This window comes from Leuresthes tenuis, unplaced genomic scaffold, assembly GCF_036924035.1.
Source record: "Leuresthes tenuis unplaced genomic scaffold, fLeuTen1.0.hap1 SCAF_18, whole genome shotgun sequence".
NCBI classification, from domain to species: Eukaryota; Metazoa; Chordata; class Actinopteri; order Atheriniformes; family Atherinopsidae; genus Leuresthes; species Leuresthes tenuis.
This window is the reverse complement of record NW_027325372.1, coordinates 23580985-23604871: the sequence shown is the minus strand read 5'-3', so window position 1 is coordinate 23604871 and position 23887 is coordinate 23580985. Positions and strand designations below refer to the sequence as shown.

The 23887-nt window shown below is 41.1% G+C and overlaps 2 protein-coding genes across 2 annotated transcripts in view; one reads left to right on the top strand and one right to left on the bottom strand.

The window, feature by feature from the left end:
- Window positions 1–213: 213 nt before the first annotated feature.
- Window positions 214–7854, bottom strand: sf3a3 (splicing factor 3a, subunit 3). Its single transcript, XM_072370416.1, has 17 exons — window positions 7616–7854; window positions 7434–7481; window positions 5940–5992; window positions 5601–5706; window positions 5434–5506; window positions 4574–4665; window positions 4407–4489; window positions 4185–4323; window positions 4024–4092; window positions 3863–3930; window positions 2274–2381; window positions 2107–2176; window positions 1821–1985; window positions 937–1047; window positions 760–850; window positions 616–671; window positions 214–525 (listed from the first exon to the last, which is right to left on the bottom strand). The coding sequence occupies exons 1-17, from the start codon at window positions 7709–7711 to the stop codon at window positions 448–450; spliced, it is 1506 nt and encodes a 501-aa protein (XP_072226517.1). The 5' UTR covers window positions 7712–7854; the 3' UTR covers window positions 214–447.
- A 2459-nt stretch (window positions 7855–10313) lies between these two features.
- LOC140275177 (ubiquitin-conjugating enzyme E2 E2-like) overlaps window positions 10314–23887 on the top strand; it is a 66151-nt gene continuing 52577 nt past the window's right edge. The window contains exons 1-3 of the mRNA XM_072370591.1: window positions 10314–10455; window positions 14624–14821; window positions 23701–23751. Coding sequence (XP_072226692.1) covers window positions 14631–14821; window positions 23701–23751 — 242 coding nt within the window. The 5' untranslated portion in view covers window positions 10314–10455; window positions 14624–14630. The remainder of the gene's footprint in view (window positions 10456–14623; window positions 14822–23700; window positions 23752–23887) is intronic.

Genomic DNA, 23887 nt, shown 5'->3' with positions numbered 1-23887 from the left:
CGTCGCATATATGCAACAGCAGCTTGTCGCTATGACAGAATATATGTGGTCAGATCTGAGTTTACGTGTGTCGTAACGGCGCACACGGACGAGAGACACCTCCCTGGGTGTGAACACATGCCGGGTGCACCGTGCTGCCAGTGATGCCCCCCCCCCCGGAAATGATTCCAAGCCTCTGGCGCATCAGGTGACCAATAGAGAACAAGTCTTAGCTTTGACAAAAGTACTCAGTTTATTTGAAGGATCAAATGTTGCCACGTTACAAAGATATTAAAGAGGGTGGAGGGAAGGAAGGAGGGAGAGACAGTCTGTAAAACAGCATCACAACTTACAAATAAAGCCAGACATGCGCAAATGTGATATAAAAAAAAAAAACAATGCTGATTTAAAACAAGGCTACACAGAAGATGCATCTTTTTATGTCATCTGCCACTCCGAGTTCTCCCTCTACAACAAGCCCTGACGCTTCAGATCCTCATAGGTCTTCTTGTTGACCACATTCCCGCTTGAGTCCTCGTACTCCTCCTAAAAAGCATACAAGTCCAAAAAAAATGAGCGGATCCTTCAAATTTAGAAAACATTGTCCTGAGCCAGTTGTTATGGATGTTTCTTTACCTCTGTGTCAGGCTGCCACCGCTCTGATGCCTTCTGGGACTTCAGCTTTGCCCACACTGGAGTTAAACAAACTGATTTTCAAAACTGACTTCCATCAAATGCAGCAACATAAAATCATAACAACAAGCTGGAAAAAGGACTTACAAGAGACGGCATCCTCGATCTGTGTGACGTTAGCAAAATGAGCGGTGTTGGGGATTCCTAGACAACGCATACCGTGTGCATGCCTCCACTCCTTCAAAAATAACACAAAATACATTTAAGTTCCAGCCTTTAGCTTTCAATAGTAACAATGAGCCAATTATAACAACAACAACATACAGCAAAGTGCCTCTGGAAGGCTTTGGGTCCTCTGTAGGTGTAATTCCCACAGATCTCACAGTTGTAGTTGATGTTCAGACCATGGAGCTTATAGAGCCAGTACGGGATTGGCTGGAAAGAATAAAAGAGCAGTCAGCAAACACAAAGTGAACATATGCAGCAAGTAGAAACAAAAGCGAGGGATGGGCATCAAGCTCAAACAATTCTTGGTTCATTAAAAATAAGGAGGTGCAACATATGTTTAGACCATTAGTCCAGTTTGGAAAATATGAAACCACTGCCATCTTCTCATGCCGATCACTCTCTGTCTGTTAATAAGCACAATAACGCAAATTATTTTTTTAAGTCAGAAGAAATGTCCCTTTACAGCCTCCTTATGTCACGGAACATTGGAGCTGCTCAGTGGTCCACACTTGTATAACGCCTTTTAATCTCAGGCAGGGCCCACAAAGCGCCTTACCTCACACTATGGAAAGCCCTGTTACTCAGTTTCCTTTACAGACATTAGATATGCAACATTAACAGCTTCATCGATCTATCAAAGCGACGGCATTCAGTCACTGGTCATATTAATGTAAATATTCCTCACAGCTTCATTCAGATGTGCGCTTACAGAGAGCACCACAGGGCGAGGCAACGCTCTTCTCATTCCACTACTCAGCCACAAAATAAGACCATCAGCCTAATGCTGAGAGCGTCCACCTCAGGCCGTCAAAAGACGGTCAGGGTGTGCAAGGAAACATCTTGGATGTTTAACATTCAGTATGCCGAATGATGAAAAATACAATAGTGAACTGTGTTGGTGGTTGACTGACATCCCATGCAGTAGGCCTGTCGAACCCGCTGTGTTACAATCAGTTATGCTGACAGTCCTGTGGCCTCACCTTTCCATCCCAGCCCAGCGGCAGGTTTTTGGGGTTGTAGATGATCTCATTGTCTTCATCTTCGCTCTCACTTTCACTGAGCTGCTCTTCCTCCTCCTCCTCGCGCTCCTCTCCTGTTCTGGCCTGCTTTCTTTGCACGTTCTCATGAGTCAGCTGTCTTTGCTCCTGAAACCCATCCCAAAGCCCCCGTTAACACCGTCTTTAACACTGATCACAACAAGCTAGCAACAGTTCTCTTCAAATGAAACTTGTGTGTGTAAGCTGACCCGATGATACAAAAACTCACCCCGAGGATCTCCACATATTCATAGACTTGAGCTTCCAGGAAGGCGATCTCCTTGTTACGCTCTGTGTCTCTGCAGGAGTGACAGATGGAACGTGTTGCGGATTATGTAATGATCACCATCACATAAACACAATCAGTATTGCACTAAAATGTTTACGGCCACTTACTTTTTAGGGCCTTTGGCTTTGGGGTTCTTGGCAAACAGAGACGGGTCCAGTGATTCCAGAGATTTGCCTTTAGTGCTGAAGAGTCTCTGAGCTCTCTCCTCCAGAGTTCTGCCCACACAGATCCACATCACATCAACAGCTCGTCAAACCACCACATGTGAATATATCTATTCCTGCTCACTTTCACTCTTGTTACGCACAAACAGAACGTTTTCAGATGAACAACGGTAACAAAAACTGTAACAATAAAGCTCGGAAAAGTGCTATTAGGCTCTTGGACCTCTTGGTGCATGATGGGGCGTCTTTATTGGGACCATGTAAGTGAAAACGTTTCCCAGACGCTGCACAAAGCAGCTCTGTATGACTCCTTGTCTGTTATGTGGCACAGGACACCAGCCATAAAAGTAAGTATTGGTGTAGTATGTCAGCTGTAGAAAATGCAGTTAATTCTATGTAAATTGGATTGTCACGTTAAGCACGAGGTGACGCTGTAACCAAAAGCTAACAACTAAGCCCGGCCTCTGAAGAAATGTGTGGAGGTTGGAGCAGATGTGGCATTGTATGAGCGGGTTGAAAGAACTTCCTTTTTCATGGCATTAACATTCATCAGTTGTAGTGTAGATTCACCAAATATGTTCCCTGCATTAAATCTCAAGGATTAGGGAATTAATCGAAACACAATGCTTGAAAACTGTAAAAACAACAGCAAAATTGCAGAGTAAATTCAAACTTTAAATTCCCGTATAGTTCAGACTTATAGACGAAATATATTTTGGGCTAGATTTGAAAATATATGTGAGGATTGTTTCCTGGTTACAATTTGCTTGGCAACTTAAAATATAGTTGCTGTGTGGCATGCTGTGCAACAGGCAAAATAAAACATCAAACAGCAAGAAAACAAGAGAAACACCGAGCTCGTGTTTTTCCACTGCTGCCTTGACTTCCAGTGCATGCTGCTGCACCGCTTTTCTTTTTAATGGTCCTTTCAGGAAACCAGCAGACTAAATGCTTCATGCCATTGGTCTGGTTGGTCTCCATAACAGATGTAAGCGGCTCTCTTATCTGGCCCAGAAAAGGTGCTCGTGCAGCACCTGGTTTTTTGGTGCTGGAAACATCAGAAAGAACAGGTTCTCTGGCTCTGAACCTGCACTGGAACCGTTTTGGAAGGAACCAAAAAAGACAAATATATGATGCTGCTGAAAACCTTTAGAAAGCACAGTGAAACCCAGATGGTTGAAGATTTACATAACCCACACAGAAATCAATATTCAAGGTGCGTGTGCTCGCATCTACTAACAGATTTATTTTGGCTTCCACCAACACTAAACTCAGCTCACTCAGGCTCTCATCTTGGCCCGTATCCTAAATAAATTACAGAAAAACTAGCATTCAGTATCGCCTCCTGAGCACTGTTTAAATGGGGTTGTAGAAATGAAGTAATAAATTAGGAAGACAATATTACAAACAAATGCCTCGAAAGCCTTAGGAAGCTATGCTCAATGTTGTGCTTTCAGAGTCAAATAACACAGAAATCATGACAATTTCACAGTCCTCTGTGTTTTATGTTCTTTTGTTCCTTTCATTCTCACCCTCCACACTTCAGTCCCAACGCCATAAGAGCAGACTTCAATCTGTCCAGACCCAACGAAGCCAACTCCTGTGTGACAGAACAATATAAAGACGAGTAAAGCTAAAGTAACCTCAACAATCACATCAAACATTCAAGCATGAGAACTTTGAGTTGATTTACCTCCCAAGAAGAAAAAGCAGAAAGGTCCAGGTGAGCTCCAGCATGTGTCAAAGCACTACTCGTCTCTTTCTGCAGCAAGTTCGACAAAATAATCAAAGGTCATAAATCTGTTGATGAGACTCCAACCATCATCACATTTAGGTCCCACCAGGAGAACTTACAGGCCACCCTGGGAAGGTCCCGTTATCCCATTTCTTCTCAAAGTCTATCAGTACTTTGCCGTAGAGATCGTTCTGGTCCAGCAGAGGTTTCACTCTGTCTGTGTAGTCCTGCAGATATTCCAGCAGCATCTCCAGGTACCTGTAGAATAAACAACATGCTGACTTTATTAAAGCTGACGTTCTGCAGCGAGTTCAGACGTGACGTACGTGAAATGGACCTACTTCCTGTATTCAGCGTTCTTCCTGTCTTTGGGGATGTCAAAAAGTTGATCAAATGAAGACAGGTAAGTGATGTACTCCAATTTCTGCAAAGACACAGAGCAGTTAAAATAATTCTGGCACTATCGCGTGCACGTGACTTAATGAAGCAGATTTTAAAAGATCCCGACCTCAGCTCCCTTTAAGTTGATGTACTTCAGGTAGCAGTCGTGGAGATCAAGGTAGCGACCGTATCCCTCCTCATCAGTGAAATCCACCATGTCTGAGAGAGACACACGGATCTTAGTCATGTATTTTAGAGCTGTGTGCCGACCAGATTACATCTGAACACTAATATCACCCATCAGATCTCAATGAAAGAAAAATTCAAGATCAAATCTTTGATTTACAGTCATTCAAAACAAAATTACATGAAAAAAGAAAAGAAGTCAATTCAATGAGGTTCAGATTTAAAAAATAACACCAAAATCAAAGACTGATCCCAGTCTGTGAATCTCACCCTGACAGCTCACTGTATATAACCTGCAATCCAGAGCAGGCAGCTTTGCGTACTGTGTACTGTGGTGAATGCCAGTCAAGCTGTACAGTGCCAAGCTGTGAGCATAGGTCCAACCAGAGAACATCGACCCCTTATAGTACCCACATGAAATCTGTTTCCAACAAACTGCTCAGAAACATGTACCAAATACCCGGATGAAGTTTTCTTTTTTTTCTCTTTTTTTAAGAGCTCTGGCCACGGTCCTCCTGTTCTTCATCACAAATTGAAGCAGATACCACTTTTGCTTTCAGGTTGTTGTCTTTCTTCAGCTCTGTCCAGCTCAACTAAAGCTCTATCACCCTAAAGTCTCCTCAACACTCCTGAAACCAAGTTGGGAGACACAGTGAACCTTCCTGTAACATCACACATGGATGTGCTCTTCTTGGGGAGCTGGACTGCCTGAGCAAACTGAACATTTGCATCAGAGGAAGTGTAGAAGTGAAAAACCATCAAAAATGGAGGAATGACTTACTGAATGTGTTTTTAACTTACTTTGAGCCTCCTCACTGGGGTTGTCTCTGGCCTTCATCAACTCTTCAAACTCCACAGACATGGGAATGGAAATCTATAAGAAACGTACAACGATATTCTCTTTGAGCATCTGTTTCGAATGCAGATTATAAGCGGCGAGATCAGCCATACAAAGTGAGATTTAATACCTCATTGGGGTGCTTTCTGTGGAACTCCTTTATCTGTTTGAGTCTGTTGTAGAACTCCGCAAACTCATTTGGTCCAGAGATGGCAGCAAGCTCATCTCTCCTCATGCTACCAAAATGAATAAATGAACAAAAAATAAGTTCCAAGTACGAATTTTATTTAATTAAAAAAAAGGGACTATAAATAACTTATTCTAAAAGCAAATATTTAGGCAGCGGGCTGTAAATCAAAAGCATTTTTTCACAACCAAATATCCACCCAACAGTTGCAGAAGTGAAGGGGACCCATGCTACGTTGTTACTTCAAACAATAAAAAAACCAAAAAAAAACCCCACACATACCTATCTTTGTCTTCATACGAGTCTCTGAGATTTGCGCTCACTTCCATATACCTCTGTCAGAAGAAACACACAATTCTTTGATTCCCTCATTAACACGTGTTAAAAATTTTATTATTTTTTCACCGTAGCTAATATTGCCATCTACAAGAGGTTTGTGTTTACGCCTCGAGTTTTAGTGGATGCTCAGGAATGTGGTATGAACAGCCGACCTGCAGAAAATGTGAAACTTGCAAGAAAAGCTTTCTTCCCTTATTGGCTTGTCAGTACATGCTGTTTTACTGTGATTAATTCAATCTGTTCTACTGGTACTTCGATCATTAGTAATCTATTTCTTATTACTCACAGAATAGTACGAATACAATAAAAACGGTTCTATTAGTACCCGTAAAACTGAACAGTTCAGTAAATGTATCATTTTGTTCCACTTCAAAATTATGCGCTACTTGCCGTTGTTCTATCACAGAATATCCCAATAAAATACATGTATGTTTGTGGTTGTAAACGCAACATGGAGAAAAGTTCAAGGGCTATGAATAGCCTTGCATGTGCATTTTCGCTCTAAAATAAAAAAATTTATAAATATAAAAGGTAAAATTCCACAGTGTTTCGCAGTTTTGTTGATACCTCTCAGGAGTTCCATTAAATAAATGCATGAAACTTTCAGTAAGTTGCATTAAAAATGTTTCTTAATAAACTGTAAAAATCTCTCTTTTTTTTTTTAGTGAACATCACAGATAAGAGTAAGATGGGCAAAATTCTGGTGTTAAATGATGTTCTAACAGCGCTTTGAGGACAAAAATAACTGGTTTTGTTGTAGCTCAACGCTCCAGTGGCAGTAACAAAGAAAGACTTTGGTTATTGATTTTAGTTTAATGATGAAGCCACGACTAAAAGACTTGAATTGGCTTGATAAGCCGACCTTAAAAATCCCTTCAAATGTCCATCTTATTTTCAAGATCACAAGTAAGAGAAAGGTTATGATTATTAAAGTCGGGTCTTGGTACCTGAGCTGATACATTGAAGATGCAAAGGATCATGTGTAGGTTAGCTAAATCAGCTAATAATATGATGTAGTCTTCAAATGGTTCTCGACTGAGCTCACTTTTGTTTGAGTCCAGCACTTGGAGCCACTAGCGTTCTTGTACACAAAGGTTTATCCCTGTTGTACAATTAATATTTACATTTTCATCACCATTGGTGTAATAGTTGTTCCTATGGACCTAACCACAACCTGTAGGACCTGTATCCTCAATAACGGTTAAAGTGAATATTCAAGTGAAACATAAACGCATACTTGAGCACTAAAAAGTATAGGTACATTTGAGTTTGCAGCGGAATTTTGCACCGAAACATATTCTGAATTTTACCAATAAGCAACCAACACGTTAAATGGTACACCAAGAAAAGTTAAGTTACCAATTTTAAAAAGAAATTAGCCAATAACATTAGCGAGTCGGTATTAGCCGATCAGGATACATCAAACTTCATACTCACATCCAACATGGCTCTTATTCGGTGGTCAGAATTTATTTGTTCCCGCAGCTGAAAGAAAAGTGAATTAAAATAAGAGAAAAACGAAACAATTTAAATGGTTCGCATTTGTACAGTTAAAACCATTTGTACAGTTAAAAACCAACAAGTTCATGCTAATGCTAGCCGCCAGCAGCACAGCTTACCGTGGACTTCTTGTGTAACATTTCTTTTGTTTTAGCGTCCATTAGCCTCTCTTTCTCTTCATGATAGCGCCGCTGTTGCTCTAAAATAGTCTCCATTGTTTGTAAATATACTGTACGTTTATTAAAAACTGGACGGTGTTCTGCAAGATAGCATCAATTTAATGAAACTGGTAACCCCGCCGTAGCAACTACGTTTGTTTTCAATGGCGCATGCCACAGAGCTCGCATCCGTCAGCGTAATCAGTGCTGAAGAAACATCTACCAGTTAATAGTTCCGCTCTGCTGACATGGTCGGCACAAAGCCCGAGTTAATCATGATATTAATCACATTAATGTTATGCAATTAGCTCATGAAACAAATAAATCATTATTTTGTTATCTATGTTTATTCACACTTAAAATATTTGACAGTTTTTAATGACCGTTTTACTTATACGTTCAATTCAGCAGGCGAATGATGTAGCGGCTTCTCAGTGGACATATACTGATGCTGTGACTTCATAAATAACTCAACTACCAAAATATGGCTCCATATATCGGACTAGCAGCACCATGAATAAATACGTAAAACCTCTCAAATTGAACTAGGAAACGCAAAGAAAAATTTTAAAATATAATGGACAGTCTATATCCTCGCTTGTTCTTCTTTTGTAGTCTACACACTATCATCAAAGGCTAGTTCAACGTATCCGAGAACAGAGCGCGCTCTCGTGCGAGCTCGCGCAAGAAGGCGGTCTGTTTTTTCTTTTTTGTCTTTTTTTTTTGTCAAGTTCCTCTTAGAAAGGAACAAACAGGAAGTGTGAATTTTCTGCCTATAAATAAAACACTTTTCAGACATTTGACGACTAAAGTATGAATGCTCATACTTTAGTGAGGGATCAATTGAATAATTTACACATTCACTGGAGCTGTTTAGGTTCTACTAAGTGTTAAAGAATCGAAGTCCCGTTGATGGTTTGGTTTGTCTTTGGGGAGAAGAGTATAAACTGATAAAAACCATTATAGGTGTATCACTTCGGTCAAAATAGGTGTAAATGATGTGTTAGCAGCAATATAACATCGGCATCGACATTCTGTATAGACTTCATGCCGAATTAACAGTGGTGGACAGTAATGGTGTACACTTGGGTACTGTACTTAAGTATAATTTTTGAGTATCTGTACTTTACTTGAGTATTTGTTTTTTTTGCCAATTTGTGACTTTCACTCCTCTACATTTCAAGTACAATTACTGTACTTTCGACTCCACTAGGTGAGTTTTACCTGTTATTCTGTCGAGTTTAGTTAAGTGGGAGTTAATTTGCCAATGAAGCCGCCTTAGTTCGGTAAAATATATAAACTTGAATTCAGAAGGTGTACAGTCGTATTCAGGGCTCTAAACTAATTCACCAACCTGCAAAATGCAGGTTAAAGTTGGATTTGACTGGTATAAATAAAAACTCAAGAGCTATTTTGGCGGATGATGATTTTTTCCCCTAGGATGACCTGAAGAAGAGGAGTGCTTGTCGTGTCCTTAATCCACTTTAAAACAAGGCAATGGCGCTCACAGCGAGGCCTTGGGTTCGTCAGCCCTGCCTGAGCGAGCTGTTGGTCAAGCGAGTTTCTTTGGACATTAAAGAAATGTACACATGATATTAAACTTATAACTCTACTAATGTTCTATATTTGGTGATTAAGAACAATGCAGTGAAATGGAAATCCCTGAAAGAAATGTGTACATATAGAAATAAACCTCTTAAAAGGACAGTTCACCATACTGTGGAGTGAAAACTTATTCAACATCTACTCACCTTGTGCTGGTATGTTGCTGGGTGAAGATCTTCAAATTGCAAAACACTCCTGGAGTCTCAGCAGAAAACCGGGTTTGGCTGCAAGGCTGTTTTCTGCTGAGACTGGGAGAGTGTTTTGTGAACTGAAGATCTTCTTCAAAGCAGAGATGTAGTTTGTTCGTGATAATGAACTCAACAGTAAACTTCTACTCCAGAATGAATGTGTGGGGAGAAAAAAGACTTTCCTGTTTTTTTGGGTGGGGATGTTTTTTTTTTTTGTTTGTTTTTTTAAAAAAAAAAGAAAATTGCTGTTATTTTTTATTGCATTTTTATGCTGACGTTTTTACAGGTAGTGCAGACTTTTTGTTGCAGGGTGGTTTTACATGTCAACACTACATGTTAGTACTTTGTCCACCATTGCGAATGAACATGAAAATGCTCAGACTCTGAGTTTTGCGTGCACAAAAAGCTATGAAAATACGAATAGGTATATTTCTTTCTCCCACATTTAGCCTTGACCGATGAGGTTGACTCACAGTGAATGTGTCCGCAGAAACCCGCACATAAGCATAAGCAACACGCATCACAAAAATCTGCATTTTTGGGGCTTTTGATCCATGCTTGGCACCTCGCACACCTGTAAAACCCTAGTTAGACCAAACTCATGACATGTGGGCTGACATATGTAGTGACTGAGCCTTAAGGGCCAGAGCAGTCCAGGATATGCGTAAATCTATCTCCCGTCTCGGCTGTTTTTCGGTGAGTTTTTCACTTCGTACACAGACTTGACTCTGCCAAAGTTTGTCTTGATAATCAAAACAAGAGGGGGGGGGGGGGGGGGGGGGGGGGGGGGTAAAAAGTGCGGCTAGACTTTTACTTTTGCCAGAGAAAACCGGAAGCTGCGAATGTTACGATCGCTGCAATGACAATCGTGTTGTGCCACATTCTCCAGCAACAGTAAGTCAAGAGACTGCAAGCAGCGGGCGACGGGTGTTTCGGATTTACGGAATAAACTGTGGCCATTATTAATAATTTCTCTCCTGCCTCTGTGCGTCCACCCTGCGTACAAAGGTAAGTAGCTCGTTTTGCCCTTTAAAAAGAAACGTCTCTTCAAATAGAATGGAGGTGTATTACGTTATCTTCTGGAACGGGGGGGGCGGCGGTGCTTGTCGCTGTGAAGGGGAGGATGGCATCCATTCTGTCTTTTGTGCTGGGGCAGCTCTGCCAGTGGTCAGCACGAGCTTCGCTGCTGGAAAAGACGGGATACCGTGCACGTGTGCTGTTTAGCTTAATCTTTGTGATATCTTTCGACACTGTCTTGCCAGTTATTCCTAATTTGTAGCCAACTAAGCAGTGGACCTGGTGAGAGAGCTCGTGGGCTCCCCAACATTTGCCCCACACGAGCGCTTTGGGGCTACGTTACAGCGTTTACAGCGAACTCTTGCTCACAGAATGAGCCTCTGTAAACCTATTCATTTTCTGTCCCCTTCTATACAGGAGTGCTACAAAAGACCATTAAAATTATTTTTAGCAACACATTTTTAAAATATATTCTCAATTTCCCAGACTGCACTTAATAGAACGTAAACTTTGGTCATGTATCCCGTGGTTGTCTGACAACCTTTTCCGCCAAAAGCAGTGCGAACCAAATGTAAAAGTGATATTAATTTGTTTTAAGCGCTTTGTGTTCTCGACAGATCACTTTACTGACATAAAGGTCCAAAGTAGAATAAATAGCAAGACGTGTTAGCTGAAAGTCGATGCAAAACGTAGCCAGCAGCCTCATTTTAAAGGGAATTTGACTGCGACACCCCCCCCCCCCAATTCTTACAAGTGGACACATCTTCTACATTCTACCATCATCCTTCCCAGAGAGTCTCCTGTGAGGGAAAAGCCTTTTAAACGATGCCATACTGTGCCCCAATGACCGCCCCTGTGGGCTCACAACCAGTTACAGTTAATTGCATCAGATGGTGAGGTGGGGCTGTTTGTCAAATGTCAAAGGGCCTGCCCAAGGCTGTCATGGGCATTGAAGACTCTGCCCATACTTGTGTCCAATATGGTTTTGATTTCAGGCAGCAGCAAAGACGCCCTCACACCCATCAGACAGTGTCATACATTTTTCATGCTGGACCTGGGAATGTAAATGGAGGCGTTCGTGAGCCTCACACCGTGATGGGAGCTTTCGATTCAGGGAACATGAATCATTTCGAAGACATAAGACCGTCGGATGTTTAACTTGACTAATTCTGAGGAAAGGATGGTTGATCTTTGTATTCAAACTCATTAAATTCTGCAGCTGCAAATAAGCTGCATATTGAACAACACAGAGGCTGACACGACACATCTGGTCAGTCTCTAAATGTACCTTTTTGAGGGAGGAGAGAGCATAATCCTTTGATAAAAGAAATGTAAAAATTATGTACCAATTCATTTTGTGTAGTACTTTTAAAAAAAATTGAGGTTTGTCAGTTATGGCTGAAAAGCAAATGTGGCAGATGCAATGTGGATGCAAACACATTATTCTGAGTGATACCATCTAACTTTCTGTTAACTGTCTATTCTTTGTCGAATAATCATCATAGCTCTGATTTTCTGGTTGTCAAAACTTGTGCTTTGTTTTTACTGAGAGTAGAACGATGCTACTTGATCCCATTCAGATTACTGAACAAGTTGTAGATCACTGTAGATCATGTATAGAGACAGGGTTTTCTCTATCATTATAGTAAGACTGAAGCAAGTGTTACACATGTTGGATCTGTTTTTAGGGCATCTTAGGATTTAACTGTAGTGAATTTTGTATGAGAGGACCTTTTACACTCTTTTAACCTGCCTGAACTAGATGCTGGTGCCAATTTGAAGATGATTTAGCTTTCTAAGTACCATCTAAAAACAGGTTTGCCTTTACTTAAGGCTGAGAGCAACACCAAAGCCATGCCATTGCTTCACTCTAAGCTCCTGCTCCAACATTATTGTATTTCATTTGAACCTTCCTCTAGTGTAATCGAATGATGTGTAATGGCCGAATTACTAAACTGTTGCTAATAATAGCAGGCCTGGTGAGTGAGCAAGTGAGACTTAAGTCACAGTGGGGGGCTAAAACTTGGGTGTGAGGTCATTCTAAGAAGGCAAATGGAGTGCAGCATGATTTTCAGTTCAAGACGCCACTTCTAAGGTTGCTGAAATTCAGATAACTGATTTTAGAATGATACGCTGGTTTCGAACCAGCACTAGAACTGTTTTGGTCATAAAAGGGGCTACGTGAGTTGATGTAAGTTGGATGTGGCTGCACAGCCACTGAATCTGTAGGGAGGCTGAGTAAAGAGGTCCGTCGCTTCTTGCCAATGGGCAGCTCGTCTTTCAAACTGCATGAAGCCAATCAAATGTGAAAAAAAGGAATTCATGGAGAGACATTGTCAAACCTTTCGCTGGCCCCATGTGAAAGCATAATGAAAACAGCTGTGTGTCTGTAGGTGTGGGTATGCTCACCCACAGAGGAGTGTTAATCCAGCCTTAAAGGCGGTGCTTAATGACCAGCGTTACCTCAGGGTGATGGCTTTGGGTGGCATTGCATGTGACAAGGTGACTTTGAAAGTGCAGGGTTCATCATTTTGTGGGACAGATGGCAGACGCAGACTGCTCATCTGACTGACAGTTCTTCTGACCTCTATTAAAGCTGCCGTTTATATTTGACTAGAAGAAAGGACTTCTTTATAGATAACTCACACCATCAAATGATTAATCACCTTTATATTGACATTTTATTTCAAATGAGATATAAAATGTGACACCACTGTCTCCAACTCGTATGAATTGGTGTTGGTGAACAGTTTTTTTCTGTTGAATGGAGCACATTTTCCCTGTTTCTCAGAGGAGAAGGAGGCTGAGACCAGCCTCCATCTGCCCTGCTCAGTCAGTGGCAGCAGCACAGCTGACCACACAGGGCTCAACTTGCAAACTAACATTTTTATTGGAATAATCATTTTTAATGCAAATATATTTGAAATCAAAGTACAGCCTTTTTAAGAGTGGCTTTTTTTTTTTTAATCCATTCAGCTGTGTTATTATGATGCTGTTTATGAGAGCTCAAATAGTAGAAAACAGATGTTAAGGGCTGACACTTGCACAATGTAACACCATTGTGATGATTATAATACTAAATATTAATAGGAAATACCAACATATGTTACGCGTTTCCATTAATTCTGTAGATGCAGAGCTGTCAGCTTTGGCTCTTGCATCACAGGCCACTTGCTGGTCCCTGATCAGTCATAGTGTGTCATCTTTCACTGCTGGCTTCTGTTACTGTGCTGATATCATATGGTATGAAGCCAGTATTGGATATGAAGTGCACATTTTTTTATATTTTTGATCTTTAATAGACCAATAAGTACAACCCCATATCCCAGAAATCCTGTGGATTGCTGTGTACAAGTTAAATAAAAAGAAAAGATCTCATAGTCAATGTTTCGTTCACAGTGGAAGTTAGACAACACATATGATGAAAGTGAGACATTCGACTAAATTATGGAAAATATTAAGTAATCTTAAATGTGACGACAGCAACATGTCTCAACAGTTAGACAGTTTTTAAAAACACAACCTCAAGATTGACCTGAATCTGCTTTAAAGACGTGAGAATCATTACTGAAATGACCAGGAAAGTTGATGAACAGAATACTCATGAGCAGCAGTGCTGGGGGATGAATTAATAGCGGAGGAGTGCATTGTGTCACGTTTCCTGATCAGTGACTGTGGAGAAATAACAGGAAATAAAGGGGAGTAAAAGCTGGGAGAAGATATTTAAAGTTCTATGTGGGTGTTAAAGCAAGGCTGTACTTCATGGTTGTTAAAATAACCCTGAAGCGCAAAATCTATTTTTCTTTAGTAATTCATTAAGCAGAACTAGCTCTCCAGTTCTGTCTTCTTCCTGATTGTTTTAACTGAATATGTTTGAATTTGACAGGGTTGGTTGGAACAAACAACACTCCTGATCATTTCCTCTTTTGGCTTTTCAAGATTGTGTCGATCAGTTTACAGTATTTTAAACACTGAATAATTGTATTTCAGAAGCAGTGTAGGTGATGGAGCAATGCTTCCACTTTGCTGAGTCTTCATCACTGGATTCAATTTACTCGGTTAAGACAAAAATGCATAAAGCCAAGAAAGGTGCAGTTGATCCGTTTAGGTGTGCATCTCTGTAAATGAAGTGCGTGGCCAATGTTGTGCTGTTCCACAGTGTCAGCATGTCCAGTGAGGTGCAGCCGAGGCCAGATGACAGCCCCAACACCAGCGGGGGAAGCTCGGATGCCGAGCAGAGGGAGACCGCTCCACCGGAGCAGCCGGGCCCCGAGCAGCGGGACCAGTCCCAGCCCAAGAAGAAAGAGGCCAAAATCTCCAGCAAGACTGCTGCCAAGCTCTCCACCAGCGCCAAGAGGTAGATCACGGCACTCTCTTTTCCTTTGTTTTTGTCTTATCTGCTGGGTGAGGGCCTGTTCTGCCCTGACGGCTCAAGCGTTCACCTGTCTCTTACTCGTTCTGTGGTTTTGGGGCTTGTGCTGTCACAGCTGTGGAAACATTAAAGTGATTGAAAGACAGAAACAAGACTTTTGAGGTCTGCCTGAGAAATTAGGATTGAGATGTTTTCCAGTTTTCTGGCATTAGAAATTAGAGAAGAAATTAGATTCAAGCTTACTTTAAAGCTATTCTATGATAATGGAAATAGTCACTGGATATCTTGGTAATGAGGGTTGTGATTTGTTTCAGTGACGTTCAGCAGCCACTAACTTGTACTTAATAGACTTTTTTAATGCTTCCAGTTTGACTGATAAAAATAGCTCAGATGCAGAGTTTAAGAAAGATGAATGGAAAGTTCCCGGAAAAATCCTGGGAACTAAAAATCTCCCAGGATTTTTGTAACTTTGGAGAATTTAAGCGTGCCTCTGTAAATAATCCCCGCGATGAGACCAGAACTCTGTGTGGACCATACACTCTGCTGCAGGAGTACTTGTTCTAGTTATGGCTGCATATATTCTCTCTAGGTTGATGTTGATCAACAGAACCCAGAACTTTATGGCCCAGCGCTGTTTTTCAAGGAGCAAAAAGATTATTTCAACCCTGGTTCTGTTGGATAGTTGCTCAGATCTGAGGTTCAGGGTACACTGAAGTATTTTGGGCTGTTTTTATGTGTGCATTTGTACATAACTGCTGCCAGCCAGAGATTGAAGTTTTATTGCTCTCAATCACATCTTTTCACGGCTGCCTCTGTTGTTTCCTCTGGATGCTTTGCCCATCAGAGCATCCTACAAACAAATAGAAGTGTGCTTCACATGTATTAACTCTGAATCTCTCCATGTTACACATAACTGCTGTGAAAAGATAACTAGGTAGTGTTTTATTGCTCGGATTTCACTGCTCTCTTGTCATATTTGGAGCATCTCCCTGTCTGAGCACACCTATTCACTGTAGCTTTAGCTGCGTCTTCTCAGCCGTTTCCCACATCACGATTGCATTGCAAGGAGGAGCCTGTCAGTTCTGTTTACTTAAAATGAGCTAGTGTTACATATTTCTACAAATCTTTTGGTCTTTTTGTATGTGCCTTAGAGTGAAACCACTGGACTACTCGGAGAGTTGCACTTTATTGCTTTGATTTAACTGCCTTGTGGTCACTCTCTGGTCTCTGTGTCCTCATTCCTTCTGAGGCTCCCAAAATGAATGTCTTCAGTTTGAATATTGTATTTGCAAACTGTAACAACAGTAGCACTTTAAAGATTTTATTAGACCTGAGATGGATGAGACAGAACGGTAGAAACAAAAGGCTGGGGATAGTTTGACCAATCAGAAATGTCCAGGACTGCCAGCCCTACCCTATAAGTTCAGGGTAATCTTAAAAGTGCTACCTGTCTTCTAGGACACTTTTTGGAGTTGAAATATCTCCCTTGGAACTCTAAGCTCTTGTCCCTGCAGTAAAAACAGGGGTCCAAGGAAAGGACCCCCTAAAAGTCCCTGGTTCCTGGAAAAGGTCCCTGTGGTGAAGATGCAACTTAAGACTCTGGCCGCCTGTTTGGCCTTGCTTTCCTGCAGCAGATTGAATTTTGGACCTACCCCCTGTGGTGTTGTGAGATGAATAAGAATTTTAACTTTGCACAACACTCTTCATTACTTTTCTGTTGAGTTTCTGCATACTGAGTACCCCACACAGCTAATCAGATATTAAAGACTGCTGGAAAAAGATTGATTCATCCAGATAGAAGAGGGTGCAGATCTAAACACGCTCATGGTGGGTTATTTTGCCCATTCCTCAGATGTAACACCGCACTGATTCGGTTTGTGAGTTAATGTCAGATTGAAACCATCTTGACATGATGACGCAGAGCGACAGCCGTCATTATCTGATCGGGCAGTAAGCTGGCCGGACAACATTGTCGGTTCTGCTTGTGTGAGGTGTTGTGGTTCTGTGGACAGTCACAGTTACTGGCAGCTGTGGTGTCGGTAGGTGCTGGATGAACAAGCCTGCTGCAAGCAACATCACCCAGGAGTGACCCATTTTAGCTTCTTTTTTTTTATTAGATCTATTTTAATTTGTGCATGAGAATGTGGCCATGCAGAACTGATTGTGTTTCCTGTACCCTGAATGAATCAGTGCTGGCCCGCTGGTGCTTTGTCTTTTTAAGTTGAGTTACTGCTAACCACCTAAACCCAACCCGCTCCACCACCATTGTTCCACTCACTATCTGCCAGCTGGTCACTGTTTTGTTGCAGTTCTCAGTGCCCATCAGTTGCTCATTCAGTTCATCTGTGATCTGACTCCAAATCCACTGTCCTAGACTGCAGCTGTGTGCAGTCAGCTCGAGGGTCAATCCATGAAATTATGGTAAGGTAATAGATTAAAAACTTGCTTTATATTAGAGGGGTCTTTAAGTTTTCTGAAGGCAGTTTCAGACAGCAGTACCTTACCTCTGGAAAGCTTTGCTTAATAGAGGACACGGGAAGCAGAATGTGATGCAGTTTGTTGCATAGGAAAAATAACAAAAGTACAGGGTTATTTCTGTGGCGTAAATCTAATAACAGTGGCCAGCAAATAACCAGCTGCAGTTTGTTTGATAATCTGCTGGAAATGTTGGACAGCTTTTTCTGAAAGGCTCTGTATTCGCTCGTGGAATTTTTACGATGGGAGGTTTAAAAAAAAAAAAAAAAAAAACCTGTGGCACCAAAGCAGTGATGCAGTGATAACTTCACCCACAGCAGAAAGTGTCTAATAAATACAGCAATGACTTCTTATCACCCGTAATAGCTACACAATAAAAATGAGGACCTGGTTTATTGGAACACTGACAGGCTTTTCGGTGCTTGCTCACCTCATAAATCATCAGCTGCCACATCCACTAACAAAAGCTAGTGTTTTGCATCATAAAGTCTCTGCACGCACAGACATGCAGTATGTATTAGTCTAGTGTGAGAGCTGTCTGAAGGGATTATCAAACAGAATGAGCTCTGGAACATTAGTGAAAGCAAGTGTTTGGTTAAAGAGGTCGTGCACAAGCGTGAGGATCTGGCTGTGTAATCAGACGCACTCTTCCCCTTTTGATCACCGACTTTGCTCACTGCACCACTCTCACTAACAAGTCCCCAGCTTCAGTGGTGTAAATGTGCCACCTCAGGAAATACTGCAGATAAAATTACACAGCACGCACTCAAGCTGCGAATGACTCCGTAACTGTGGAGATTGTGTTGCTGGCTGTCTCGTTTTTTCTTTTTCTTCCCCGACTCGGTCGTGTGTAGTCATTCCTCACGGAGGACAGTTTAAAAGGAAAAGCCCTTCCTGGATACTCTTTGCCCTTGTGTATATATCATGTACCTGTCACATGCACTCAGGATGTTATTTTAGGATGTTGTGAGTGAGATTTTTGTACCCATGCACTCCTTTTATGGGCTGTTCTCTTTAGCTGCATATTTTTTTTATTTGCCTTTGATGAGAGGCAGTAAATGAGCCGAGAGGGAGTTGGAATAAAATGCTAAACAATTGCTGGTATTCAAGACGAAGCAGCGATTGAGTTTTTCACATCAGAATCATGAAACCATGTTTTCCAGCTGTCTATCCAGTCAGACAACAGTTTGCACTATCATTCCTTGGCATTTTCCCCTCCTTTATTCTCAAAACCTCACTTCATTTCAATTGTGTATTTTATTTTGTTTTCCTCTTTAAGCTAATAAACCGTAAATGGCAAATCAGTTATTAAGTTTAGCTTTTAACTATTAAATGAATAAAAGCAAAGATAGTTTCCCTTCTGGGATCAATGTATTTGACTGGCTTTCTCTTTGAGCTTAAAGTGCAACCAAATAGCAGCTAAAAACAGCAGGTCCTGCTATAGTAAACAAGAGGGATAAAATAGATTTATTGACCTGCCCTAATTCCTTAAAAGTTCTATCAGTTGAATTTTTAAAAAATGTGAAGAAGATGTGCAAGTAGTGATGGAAAAATTTTGGCCTCAACATTTAGATATTTTTAAGGAAAAGGAATTGATTTATTCTGTGATGAAGACAACATGCTGTACTTCCAATTCAAACTGAATGGTTCTTACATAACTAGACACAATTAAAGATAAATCTTTTTCCCCAAAATGAAGTCCAGCACACCTTTTATCATCCATCACTTCCAAATACTTTTAAACATACTTCCAGCGGAGTCTGAGACCACAGATTTGTTCTGCTTTGATTCTGATATGAAATACTTTATCACAATGACCACTGCTGATTTTGTTTTTATTTCTTTAAGAAGCTCTTGAACATATTCTCAGAAAAACCTGTTTATTGTTCTGTTATTATCAAATTTGGATTAGTCCGGGTCAGACGCTAGGCTATAGTCTGATTGTGTTTTCCAAGTAATCAGTCACAACTAAAGTCATGCACTATAAGTCACTCCGGAATATAAATAGCATCAGTCAAAAAATGCATGAAGAGGAACAGGTCAAACAACATCATGTCTGCAAGCAGTGATGATCGTGCCGGAGCACGTGCGCACGTCCTGGCCAAGTTTGAAGCCGTTAAAATTACATCTGCAGGAGGAGTTGGATCATATGCGAGGTGTGGAGTCAAAGTGACGTTTCCAACCACCAGCAGCGCATATTTACGCAGTCAGGGCAGAGTCATGGGCAAGGCTATGAAGTTTGGTGAAGATCGGACAATGTCTGCACAAGTTACAAAGGACTTTGTGTTTTGTGGCGAGCAGTAGCGAGTCATCAAAGTTTGAGGGTCTCCCACGGCCACATCCTTCAGACTTTGGAAAAGATTCTCCTAACTTTTAATCCCCCATGGCTGAAGAGTAACCCGATGACGTTTGAAGCCGTTGGCATTAAATCTGTTGGAGGAGTTTGATCATATGCGAGGTTTGCACCAATTTGCATCTTCCACTCAAAATGGCCGACTTCCTGTGGACCCGGCACCATGACGTCCCGAGGCTTTTTTGTGCGCCTGGGCATAACGAAGGCGTGCACCACATTTCGTCCGCCTACGTAAAACTAACCCCAACAGCACGGGTATTTAGTAAATTTGTAGGGGGCGCTACAGAGCCATTTTGACGCAACCCCACTAAAACGTATGGGCCACCAGGCCAGGTTTTGGCGCACGGGAAAGCACCGAAAAATGCGGAAGAATAATAATAATAGCTAGGGTAGTAGGGCCTTCGCTGCTTGCAGCTCTGGCACTAATAAGTTGCACTGACTAGACTATAAGTCTATAAGTGGAAAAAAAGTGCGACTTATACTCCGGAGAATACGGTATTTATTTCCAGCGTGTTCAAACATATGCAACTCGGTTCCAGTGATTCTGACAAACTCAAGCATTTTCTTAATGTGGTTCTAGAAAAGCTCTCTTACTTTGACTCTGCCATAGATATGTACTTGGACAAATCTTTCCTGGATTGGGGGAGGTGTTAATGATGTCATGTCATCGCAGCCCTGTGGGCGCGCCATATCTGCCACGTGCCTTTTTTTTTTTTTAAATGATTTTTTTTTAGAAACACTAAAAGCTCATTTACGCTCCAGTGCTCATCTCCAACAAATGGATTTAATTCTTTATAAGAGATATGCAAATTATTAGATTATTAACATGCTTAATAATGGCATAAAATGATCAGATAGCAATTACTTATAAAAGTGACAGCCTGAGCTGTCTGCAGCTTGGTGTCAAAACAGATGTGTGGAGCTTAATTTGACATTATGTGGCTAACACAGCTGACAGTCAGAGTAAGCTGATACTGTGACTGACTCTCTGAATAAGCATTCATTTATTGTCCCTGTCACTGACTGGCAACCTGTCCAGGGTGTGCCCTGCCTCTCAAACGATGGCAGCTGGTATGACTCCAGCATTGTTGCATTTGAACTTTGTTGTGGATTCAAGGTTTGAGTGCCTGAGAGCAGTGTTTCAAATTTAATGAACAGTTGTCAGCCATGACTGAGGGTTTGCTAAGAAACAATCAGACTTGTTCATTGTGTGTGGATGAGAGTTTGGCTGGCTCTCTGACTCACTGCACACCAGGACTGGAAAGGGTTTCTGTGCTATGTGAGCAGCTGTTTGTGTCCGTAAACTCGGCCTCTTTAGAGCTTTCTTGCCTATCAAGTGGGATATAATGATATCACAATTCTCAGTTTACAACAAGCTTTTTATGCCTTAAATGTGTTCATGTTAACAAATAATTCTGCTTAAGATATGAGCTTTGAGCATGATTGTTTCAGTTTCATGCCGTTACATGCGTAAACATCCGTCTTTTAATGTTAAAAATATTTAAAAAATGTTATTCTGTTTTTATGACGCCGTATTTCTCTGGTATCTTTTTACTGTGTGGATTCCTGAGACAGGCTGAACACCACCGCTACCACTTTATAAAAGTATTTAGTTGAGCTCTGACACATAAATCAGCTGCTTACTATGTTTATTCTCACTGTATTTATCATAGTCAGGGATCTAAATTAAAATATTATCTCATGTTTGTGTGAACTGATACTCTAAAGAGGTGGTTTTAAACCAACATAGAAAAGGAGTCGATTCAAAGGTAGAAAAAACCCACATCAGGAAGCAGCTGTATAACAGTCGAGATTAGAATTGATTTTTACTTTGTCCTTATGTTGTGTTAAGTTGCCCGACCCTTACGATGTTCTGCATTCTCCTGATTCCTGGGACCAGTTATTATGTTGCTCTGCTCCACTTCCAAGCACTTTGCCATTTTAGAGAAAAAAAGGAAAGCGTGTGACATTTTACACGATGTGTTTTATGCTCCTCTCTTTTCTCAAAAGAGAGGAACAACAGCGTGACGCCGCCAACTGTGAGCACAGCTGCGGCTGCTCTTCCTCACTCTGCTCACTGAAGTTGTGGATGTGCTCATTTCCAGAAATGCGACTTCAATTGCGAAGTGGTTAAATATGTGATGCTGGGATGGGGACAAAAATCAGCCGTGGTTGGGGAAATCTCGCAGTGTAAATGGTAAATGGTAAATGGACTTGTACTTGTATAGCGCTTTTCTAGTCTAGCTGACCACTCAAAGCGCTTCACTGCATGCCGCATTCACCCGTTTACCGCAGGTTGCACCAACACAAAAGGGCCTGAAACTCTAAGCTATCATTAAATGAAAAGTCTGAGAATATTAAATGAATGTTGATGGATAATGAATACTTGAACGTATGATAATGCACACAGTGCATATTATGACAGAAATGTCCATCTAATAAACACAAAGCCATTTTTTCTACAAATTAGACCTGATCTGTTTTAATCAACATGACTTTTTCAGGGGTTCTTGTCACCCCTGTCACATGATGAAATCTCCATTCAACACCATATCCTTCCATGAGTGTTATTTATTTATTTATTTTTAAATACTAAACTGGAAATAAAATGTCATCTTGTCATCTTTTTTCCATTGGTTTGAACAGCAAGGCAGGAAATATGTTTTGGCCAACGAAACCCTTCTGTTTTATTTTGAAAAGTCATTAAAAATTCTGTAATTTCTTAACTCTTATTAAACTTTTTTAACAGACGGTTAAACAGTTCAGTGTCTTTGCGGACTAACTTTGTTGTGTTTAGAAAATGAACAACACTCTAAAAAACATGTAAGGATAGAAATATAACAGGACTCAAATGTGGACTGCAGGTCGACCAGGAAAGCTCACGCATTCTGTCTATGAAGCCTCGCTGCTGGAGGTCGTGCACAATGAGGTCTCCTGTCTGCAGAACTGCGCTGTTTTCTGCTCACAGTTGAAATGTGGCTCGCACACATCCAACAGTCCACATTTTTCTAGTGCCTTTTAACCCTTTCTAGGTACAACAGAGTGTGTTTTTCATTCACCCAATCACACAGAAACTCTTCACACAGCTCCTCTTTTTATATTTCTATATATATATATTTGTGCACTTTATATACAGTCTGCAGCACTTTTTAATCTCATCACACACTGATATGGAGACTGGGGACAATAGGAGGTTCGGGACACGGAGACGTGCACAGACGAGAGATTGAACCACCAACTGTCCCACCACAGCTCGTGTTCTGTCCTTAGCCTTTACACATTGAGATTGCCCCAGGCATCCTGAATACTTTCACAATATTTTGTTGGGTAGATGCTGAAAGATCTAAGTTATTGGCAGTCTTTAACTGATGGATGATTCTTTATCCAAGTTTGGCCCAAAGTGGCCAGTAGCAATCCATTCTTGAGGAACGATAAGTCTCCTTTTACACCCAATCTTGACACCCTCACCTGTCACCAGATTTTGATTGCAATCAAACATAACGAGGAACAAGGAAACGTTGTGAAACGTTTGAGTAGCTCCATTATGAAATGAGGAAGAGATGGTCGTCTGCACAGCAGAGAATAACAGCAACCTTGATAACCAGCTGAGCGATTGTAAAGTAGCACCTGGCTTCTGCATCCATGTACGCAAATCCCTGGCATGTAATGAATTCTTGATGAGGGAGAAATCTGACCCCTGTACAGTCTATTCATTAAAGCTTTTTCTGTGCACTGTGTGGAAATCCTTCCAACAGCTTTATGAGAGAACTACAATTAACAGCAACATTAGTTTATCCTGCTATACCAGAGTTTATGAATTTTTCACTAATATCATCTTTTATTTGTACTCATTCTTGAAAAATGAGAAATATTCAAGCTATGGATGCCTTTTCTTGCATGACAGGACTTATTCCCGTGTTCGATCACAGTTCTCAGGAGCTCATTAGAAAATCAATGAGATGTCCATGCGTAAAGATAGATTTTTATAAATGCTTGTGAGAGGGTGATTATAACGCTGATCCTCCTCTGGTTTCAGAATCCAAAAGGAGCTAGCAGAGATAACCTTGGATCCACCGCCAAATTGCAGGTAAGAGCCTTTTGATTGTGTGTGTTGTGAAAGGGCTGTTTGCGCCAACACCTGAGGCACGTGTGTGTGTGTGTGTGTGAGAGTGTGTGTGTGTGTGAGAGTGTACTCTACCAGCTCAGTGACTCATGCGAACAAT

Excerpts from the sequence above, each read along its gene's own strand:
- sf3a3 (XM_072370416.1), bottom strand. The coding sequence starts at position 7,711 with ATGGAGACTATTTTAGAGCAACAGCGGCGCTATCATGAAGAGAAAGAG. Across the intron at positions 672-759 it reads GATCGAGGATGCCGTCTCTT|TGTGGGCAAAGCTGAAGTCC; the intron begins GTAAGTCCTTTT and ends GTTTAACTCCAG. Across the intron at positions 526-615 it reads GGTGGCAGCCTGACACAGAG|GAGGAGTACGAGGACTCAAG; the intron begins GTAAAGAAACAT and ends TATGCTTTTTAG.